The sequence below is a fragment of the Trichomonas vaginalis genome, chromosome III, assembly GCF_026262505.1.
Source record: "Trichomonas vaginalis G3 chromosome III, whole genome shotgun sequence".
NCBI classification, from domain to species: domain Eukaryota; phylum Parabasalia; order Trichomonadida; family Trichomonadidae; genus Trichomonas; species Trichomonas vaginalis.
Genome location: NC_067205.1, coordinates 11080970 through 11090082, shown reverse-complemented (window position 1 = coordinate 11090082; position 9113 = coordinate 11080970). Strand labels below are relative to the sequence as shown.

The window sequence follows — 9113 nt, the reverse complement described above, 5'->3', positions numbered from 1 at the left end:
TATTTACAGACTTTACAACAATAACTCGTTTTCAAAAAACATCAATTTCGAACTTCTTCTCAATTACAGTTCAGATTCATTTATTTTTGAAGACATTGACAACAATATTCTTAGATTCGTCAAACAAGATAAATTACTTAAACTTTCATACTCCCCTTCTTCTTCAACTATTTTTTCATCCGAAGATAACATAAATAATAATAACAACAAATATGATACTATCAATATTTCATGGGACAACATTACTATTAAACCAAAGTCCGAATTCAATATTTCTTTCATTGAACTTGAACAATATTATCATCGTTATTCTAAACCAACAAAAAATATTTTCAAATCACAAAATAATAAACTCAAATTAGAAACAATAGGACCAGAATTAATTGTTGATAAGGAGTATACTAGATATCAGCAATTAGATCAAATAAGTGGATATCTAATAATAGGGAAGATAAAACATATTTCCAATTTCAAACCAAGTATATCTTATCAAATTGATTCGAGGCCAATAATATCTGGCGGATATATTAATCCATTTCAAATCAATCCCAATGATGGATTCTTTTATGCAGATTTTATTATTTTTGTTGATATACCAGGTGATTTACAAGCATATGAACGATCGTCTAGTATACATCCCTGGGACCATGGTCCATATATCAATCATACTCTGACATTAAGAGCAAAATCAGAAAAAGGGGGACCCTCATTAATGTTCCAATTTTATGTGGATCCAACGCTAAGATTTATGCCAATTTATACCAAGCCAAATCTGAGCTATATTTCTGGCAGAATGACTATATTTGATGTATGTTCCTACCCAAAAATCGATGGATATATTTATGTGAAAGATCCTCCATATCAAATGATAATATTTTATGCCTTGGATCCAAGCGAAATACAGTTTATGATAATAAATGTTAGTGAGCAATATCGAATTAATCAAAACCCACTCCTATATGAATTTAATATTTCAATGCCATTGCCATTGCCAAATAAGACACAGAATTACAGCATCTTATGTTTTATCAGTTTTTATGATTATAATACTTACAAATTTAAATCAGAAATTATACAATCTAATAACTTTACTGTTATTGTACCATTACCAACTCTTAAATTCACTCGAACTCCGAAGAATCAATATATAAACAATATTGATAGAGAAATCGAAATAAAGGGAAACTTTGAAAGTTGTACAGAAAATACAGATGCCAGAATTAAAGCTATATTTAACAATAAAGAATATTTTGGAACAATAATTTCTAATTGATTTTCAATTAATATTCCTCTATCAGATGCAATTCGAGAAGGAAATTACGATCTGAATGTTAGTGTTTATGATACGACACAGAATCGAACAGTTGAACGATTTCATGTGAAATATTTATATAATGATCCTTCTATTTCAATGATTCCTTCATCAAAGAAGGAATATATTAAATATGTTGACAACAACATTGAAATTAAGTTTCGTATTAGAGATATTGACGGTTCAGGAAAAATAATTTTCAAAGAGATAATCAACGGCGATTTTAATTCGAAAAAGCATATATATACAATCCCAGATGATTCATATGATACTTGTTCAATTAAAATTTCTATTGATGATTCATTCATTGAAGGTGAAAATTTGATTGAATTTTCAATCACAGATTTAAAAGGCAAATCTTTTCCATTCTCAGAATCAAAAATTGTTAATATTGTATATCCAAATCCAATTATCAGATTATATGATTTAACTCCAAACAAAATTGATCGAATCAACAACCGAAGTTTTTCTATTTCAGGTGAATATATATGTGCATATAAAAACAGTGATATTTCTCTTACATTTTTCTTTAACGAGGATGAAATTAAAGTAAATAACAAAACAATCACTGATGTTTGGACACTCACACCATTCACAGAAGAATTTGAATCAGATCTAATCATGAACGAAGGGGTAAAAATTGTCAAAGCAAAGGTTTGTGATACGTCTAATAAATGTTATGAATCTAATTCCATTACGTTGATACTGACAAAAGGGAAAATATCTAAATATAAAAACGTATTTCAAAAACTGAACAAATTAAAACCGAAAGCTAATAAAATAGCTAATTATAGCTCTATTTCACTACTTACTATTATATCATTTCCATCCATTAAGGGTGCACCCGTATGTACGTTTATTTGAGAGGAGGAGGATTACCCTCTCAATTTTGAGGGATTCGTTAGTTTATTTTCTCGATGAATATGCAATAAAATTTGATTTTTACCTTATCAATATACTTCATATAATATACACATGTTCATGTAAAAACTTTTTTCCAAAATCCTCAGTAATTAAGGGATTTTTGAATTTTAAGAATTTTTTTCGAATTTTTTCGAAAAAAAAATATTTTCAGAACAGCCTTAACGGCTAAGATTTAGGAACAATGTTAAGTATCAAAAAGAAAGGAGGTCTGATATAGACAACATATATCGTTGAAGATTGAAAAAATCTCTAATATTTGAGCCCAAAATTTCAAATTTTAATTTTTTGAAAAAAGAGGCCACCCGTATGTACGTTTATTTGAGAGGAGGAGGAGGATTATATTTTTGAAAGGGTGAAACATTATGAATATGTTAATTATATAATAATATGTATTATTATAAAAAAGAAAAAATAAAGCACGTTAAAATTTTTCTTTCTTGATTTTTTACAAAATCTACTTAGAATTATGCAAAATATGACTAAATAATTATAAATTTCAAGTTAAATTTTAATTTTGATAAATAATTTAAATTTCAAAATACCAAGTTCAGTTCGACTATGTATGTAGTAATTCCTCAATAAAGTGCCAAAACCCTATTAAAATATATGAACATTTTCAACATTTTAATGTTTTTATTTAAAAATTTGATGGAATATGAGCTTCAAACAATTATTATGTAAATAAAAATAATTAAATATATGTATTTATTCGTATTACAACCGTAGTAAGTCGATTCTTCCTTTCTTCTACTGAGGTTTGAATTTGATTTCGAATTGTAAAGAGATTCAAAGGGAAAATACTAGCGGATAAAAACTACCTCCATGAAAGGGTCATAATGGAGTCAAGTTGTATTTTTTGATATTTTTTGCTTTTCGAGCCTAAATAGGTAGCCAAGATAATGCCTAAAAATAAGGTTCTAAATTCTGAAGTTTACATGATCCTCTCGTGTGCACCCTTAAACTATAAGGTACGACCAAATAAAACTAATCCTGTAAAGGAAAAGAAGCCAGAAAAAGAAAAGAAAGTAGAGAAAGAAAAACCTTTGAAAATTACTAAAACAAAGAGTAAGATTAAACTAGAGCCAATTGTTGTTAGACTCAATGGATATGAAACTGATAATAGCGAAGATGAAACAGATATCGAAATCGAAATTTAATTATTTTATATTCTATGGTCATGTAACATGTTAGAAACATGCTTTCTTTTCTGAAAATAAAAAAAGAGTTTTTATTTACTTTAGATTTTGAAATTTTCTTTAGGAAAACGATTGTTTGGGTTATCCAAGAAGTAAGTCAACCATTGTCTTCCTCAAATTTAAGTTTATCAATGACCAAATGTTGGCATTTCAAAATTATTTTTTTATTTTATTTTGTTTTGAAAATTAAAGAAATATTATACATATACAATACAAACTAATGCATTTTTCTAATGATTTTGGGTAGAAAACGTTAAAAAATAATTTTCCAAGGATTTTTGAAGCGAATCGTTGAAAAAAATATGATAAAAATGCTATACATATAAAAATAATACAAATAAAATCTCAATTGGCCGCAACCGAGGTTTTTCAAAATATATAACGGATATATTTTGTTGTAATAATATTCATAAATATATGTATTACATGGAAAATTTATTCCTCTTTCTTTTCTTCTTCTGGTTTATCTTCCTTCTTCTCTTCTTCTTTTGGTTCTTCTTCCTTCTTTTCTTCTTCCTCTTCTTCTTCCTCTTCTTCTTCATCATCGTTATCTTCGTAGAAGACACCTTCGATTTCTACTGGGAATTCGCCAGCAACTTCGACTGTAGCCTCGTTCAATGCACCGCAATTGAATTCGATGTCCTGAACGTCCTTGTTCTCCTCTGTAAACTTGGCTACTTCGGTTGACTTCTGTTCTGGTTCATTGTCATCAAGAGATTCTAAGTACTTGATTGTGACAACCTCTTCTTTGGTAAGTTTAAGATCTTCTCCAACAAGGTGGGCATTAACAAGCATGAATCTGAGTTGTTCTTTGCCTTCGAAGCTGATCTTCTGGCTTTCTCCTGGCTTGACGACAATTGTAAAGGCTGTTTGATTTTGCTCAGACATAAAATGTGATAAAATTGAATATCAAAAGTGTCTTTGAACGAACACATCACTTTCCATATAAAATTTGCGTGCAATAATGTACTACAGCAAAATGATTTTAATTGATTTTTTTTGGAATTTTGACATTTTATATCAAATTTCGTTTATGTCTTGATGAAAAAATCAGTATCTTGGATGTATCTAATATTTGGTTTTTCGTCAAAGTCAAAGAAAAACTTCGAATTTATTCGATCAAATTTGATATGAAGAGACAAGAACGAAGAAAAAGATTAAAGAAGCTAAACCGAAACAGAACATTTATATATTGTATACAAAAAAACAAATAAATATATGTTATTTGACCTTAACAAAGATTGCAAAGAGGAAGATAAAAATATTGTAAGAGAATAACAATATGAAGTTAGTAGTTACTAATCCCTTGTATTTACGGTGGAATTTCTGTGTGATTTTCTCTTTTACGGCAACATCAAACCCAACGTCTTCGTATATATGGGAAGAATTATCAGCAAAGTAGTTACAATTTCGGTTCTTCGGATTTACGTTATTTTCAATGAAATATTGGTAGAAAACGTAATAAAATTTTGAACTATCGCATTTTGTGTAATTTTCTTTTTCTTGCTCACCACAGTAGCATGTTGTTGGTGTAAAGTCTAATACATTTAATAATGATAAAACTCTACGTATTTCATATTGGAAATATTGAGGATCATGATTGAAATATTGTTTCATTTTGAGTGTTTCATTTCCATCAAGACGAAATGCGAGTATAACTAATAGCAAATAAATAATAGATAGAATTAGAAGTATGAAAGCATAGCTAAAGTACCAGCATTTGTTGAATCTAAGTATTCCGATTTGGCCAACTATCAATATGATGACAGTTAATGGTGTTGCAATTGGATGGAATAATTTTTGATAAATAAAAATAAATCTATTCCAATCTTCGAATTCTATTGAATATGAAATAGCAAGCATGAGTGCAATACATAATACTGCGATAGTTATATTGATTGGTAACATTATATATTTTATCTTCTTCGATTCCAGAGAAATCATTTTTTTATTTCAGAAAAGTGCAGATCAAAATTGAAGGTTCTAAAAAAAGGTTAATATCAATGATAGTTATAACTAGGATACGATTCCATACAGACATAATATAGGCTAGGAACGGGGATTTTCTTCAGATAATACAGGCTAACAACATAAAGATATCCATTGATTTGGCTCATAGCACCATGATGTTTCACAAATCCTTGCCAACCAAGGCAATATTGTAGAGATACTTTATTGACATTAAATTATAGATGCATTTAAATATATTCCAATATTATCTCCAAATCATAGTCAACACAGAATTTTTATCATGATAACATAATATTAATAAACAATATTTATATATGAAAAATCAAACAAACATATCTAAAATAAAAATTGAAAATTTTGCATGGATTATGCAAATTTGACATCTTCTCTTTTCTCAGCTAATGCTCCTATATCAACATTATCTGGAACATCTTCCTGCTTCACATATTTTGACTTGTCCGGTAAATCTGATAATCTTCTTGCGCTCTTCGATTTCTGCTTTCCGTAAATGTTCATTCCTATACCAAAACTGATACATATAATGGACATCAAGTGGTATCTGGTAAATTTCTTGTCAGAAAAGAATAAAAATGATAAACAAACTGTAAATGCTTTTCTTAAGGAAGTAACCATAACAGTAACAACAGATCCGAAAGTGTTAATCAGTAAATAGATGAACTGGATGCCAACAGCACCCAATGAAGAAAAAAGTAAAATTTGAATGTCCAAAACTGGTTCTGTCATCACTCTCTTCATGCCAGATGTAAACTGTCCGACTGGTATTGATGCAATACCAATGATTATTGATCCGATCAAGTAGACCATTGCAATGACTTCATTTTGTGGGGCTTGGTACGTAGCAAAGGCTTTTTCTTCTAAGTTTGATGCAAAGGCATCACAAAACAAGGATGAAATTACTGCTACTAGGCCTATAGGGTTTAATTTATTATTAACCTTTTTGTCACTCATTGAAATTCCGACTAAACCTGCAACAGTTAAGAAGACTGAGATGACTTCCATATGACTGTAGCGTTTTCGGAGGAAAAAGTAGCTTCCAAGCATGACTGGGATTAATTTTGAAGATCTGAAAAGGACTTGTGTTGGATAACTGATTCTTTCCAACGAGTAATTTGATAAGGCCATCGATCCAACAAGTGCAAAAGCTGTAATAAGGTAAAACCAGAATGGCGCATGAAGGATTGTCTTTTTTCGGGCCAAATCAATAAAAAACTTGAATGATATCGAAGAATATACGAAGAACTGAACAAATGTTAAGAAAAGAGCCTCTTTCATTTTAAATTTGCCGAATATGGCTTCGTGAGAATAGCCTTGAAGAATAAACGACGCAAATATGCCGATTATTCCGAGTAAGAGGATAGCCCATTTCGGAAGAAAAGAAATATCAAATCCGAAAAGGTCTATCCGCTTATCCATAAATAAACAAAAAAACTTTTTTTTATTACACGGAATGTTTCAGAAAAAAACGTGATCATGAGACCAAAGTAAAATAACGCAAATAGAAAGAGAAATATATTCGACACAAGAATAACCGCTGAGTGATAATGATAAATTAGCTTTATCTTTTGAATTGGAAAAAATTATTTTAGAATTAAAGATTTAATTGATATATTTAAGAGCAACTCTCAATACGGATAAAAATAATCTTGTTTTTAAATATAAATGAGTTTTATTTAATATAAATATAAATAATATTACAGAATAGAAAGAATGTTATAAGATATATTGGTCAGGTTTGGCATATAGACCTTGGTTCTCGAGGGTTTTCCTGGCTGGATTCAAAAGATTTCTTCTAATGAACACAGATTTCGCCAAGAAATGAGTGTAGACGAAATATGAAATGAACACAGCAGCTAGTATCCATATCCAGAGGATTTTTCTTGATCTCATCGTTGAATTTGAAATTTTTGATGTTGAAATTTGTTTCTCTGGGTTGAAAGCTTCATTTGATACCGGAATATAGTTATTCATGTCTGTTGTAACATGAATATCCTTGATTCCGTATTTCTTTGACTTATATTTTTGAGATACATAAATATTCGAATTCGGAGGGAACAGAATTCCTTCAGGTAACAATTTGTGTCCTAAGTAGTATATTTCCTTCAATTGGGAGCACATAATGAAGGCAGTTTGGGAAATCGACTCAACAAAAGGAGGAAGAATGATTTTTGTCAATCGGCTACACTCACCCAAAAAGTTGTCTGGTATTTCAGTGATATTTGTAAACCCTAAGTCAAGTTTTTCAAGGTTTACACAAGATTCAAATAATTTTGGTCCAACTTTATAAACTGAGCTTGGAATATGTATCTCTGTGATTTTTGTTCCACTGAAAGCACCATCTTTGATCGTTCTGAGGCTTTCTGGAAGTAAAATCGAATGAAGTGAATAAGAATCCTTGAAAAGGAATTCAGGAATAACAGTTAGATGAGTCATGGACAAATCAATGGATTTAAGTGTCCGAATCGATGAGAAAACGCCTTTTCCGAGAAATTGAACGATTACTGAACTAAATTTCGTCAATTTTGTGGACATGAAGGCGTAATCTTCGATGTTGACTAATGTTGTGGACATTTGGAACGTTTCTAAGCTCGAACAATCGGCAAAAGCGTAAGATTCGATTGTATGACAGAGAGAATCTGATAAATCAACAACGGAGAGCTTCCTGCAGCCTAAGAAACATCTTTCACGTATGATTTGAAGGTTTTCGTTTGGTTTGAAATAAGATAATGAAGTATTTGCAAATGAAAACGCTCCGATTTCAACAATTTTCTCAGGAAGTACTGCACTTTGGAGATATGTGCAGAGGGAGAATAAATATGGCTCTATTTTTTGTAAGTTGCAGTTCGAAATGTCAATAAAATCCAAATATTCGCAAGAATGAAAGGCATGGTGCCCAATTGACTTAAGTGATGATGGTAGTGTAAGTTTCTTAAGTCCGCAGCGTGCAAATGCGTATGGCGAAATTGATTCTAATGAATTTGGAAAAATAATATCGGTCAAATCTGAACAATTTTCGAACATTGACTCACTAAGAGATGTAAGAGAGCAAGTGGAAAGATCTACTTCGGTTAATTTTGCTCCTGAAAATGCTTTCGGATTGACAACTTGAAAATGCGACTGAACATGAATGAAAGTGATTCCTGTATTGGTGAAAGCACCTTCTCCAATTTCGTGAACTTGTTTTGAGCATAAGATTGTCTCAAGCAATGGGCAATCTGCGAAAATATAAGGTGGCAATTCTGTAATTTTGCACTTAGAAATGGATAGTATCTCTAACCTTTCGGATCCAAAGAAACAATATGATCCGATTTTCCTCACAGATGCTGGAAATACGATTTTATTAAATGGCGATTCTGTAAAAGCATAAGATGATACTTCAGCAATCTTATATTCTTTGTTGTTATAGAGTGCAGTTTCTGGTAATGTAAAATTAGTAATCGGTTTTATATATTCTACAAAAGCATTTTTGTTTCCGTCTCCAATAGCTATTTCTGTATCAGATAATATAGTACATGTGATTTTAAATCCTTTGACGTCTGCAACTATAGTTCCTGATAATGCTGTCTTCAAGAAAAAAGATAAAAACATTGTTTTGATTTATGAAATCCTTTCATCGGAACGATAATTCATTTCTCCCTAAGAAATTTCAAAGAATCATGAATATTCATATTAACTATAATGTTAGAGTTTTA

General features: G+C 30.3%; 4 protein-coding genes across 4 annotated transcripts, besides 1 other annotated feature; all 4 read right to left on the bottom strand.

Annotated features, from left to right (window-relative positions):
- Positions 1–2148: 2148 nt before the first annotated feature.
- Positions 2149–3192: a mobile genetic element.
- Positions 3193–3867: 675 nt separating this feature from the next.
- TVAGG3_0680640 (uncharacterized protein) lies at positions 3868–4320 on the bottom strand (the record flags this gene model as incomplete). Its single annotated transcript, XM_001329812.1, has 1 exon — positions 3868–4320. One exon carries the CDS (start codon positions 4318–4320, stop codon positions 3868–3870), a length of 453 nt encoding a protein of 150 aa, XP_001329847.1.
- Positions 4321–4604: 284 nt separating this feature from the next.
- TVAGG3_0680630 (uncharacterized protein) lies at positions 4605–5367 on the bottom strand (the record flags this gene model as incomplete). Its single annotated transcript, XM_001329813.1, has 1 exon — positions 4654–5340. One exon carries the CDS (start codon positions 5338–5340, stop codon positions 4654–4656), a length of 687 nt encoding a protein of 228 aa, XP_001329848.1.
- A 402-nt stretch (positions 5368–5769) lies between these two features.
- Positions 5770–6837, bottom strand: TVAGG3_0680620 (3'-phosphoadenosine 5'-phosphosulfate transmembrane transporter protein; the record flags this gene model as incomplete). Its single annotated transcript, XM_001329814.1, has 1 exon — positions 5770–6837. The coding sequence occupies one exon, from the start codon at positions 6835–6837 to the stop codon at positions 5770–5772; it is 1068 nt and encodes a 355-aa protein (XP_001329849.1).
- A 250-nt stretch (positions 6838–7087) lies between these two features.
- On the bottom strand, positions 7088–9009 carry TVAGG3_0680610 (regulation of response to stimulus; the record flags this gene model as incomplete). Its single annotated transcript, XM_001329815.1, has 1 exon — positions 7135–9009. The coding sequence occupies one exon, from the start codon at positions 9007–9009 to the stop codon at positions 7135–7137; it is 1875 nt and encodes a 624-aa protein (XP_001329850.1).
- Positions 9010–9113: the final 104 nt, after the last annotated feature.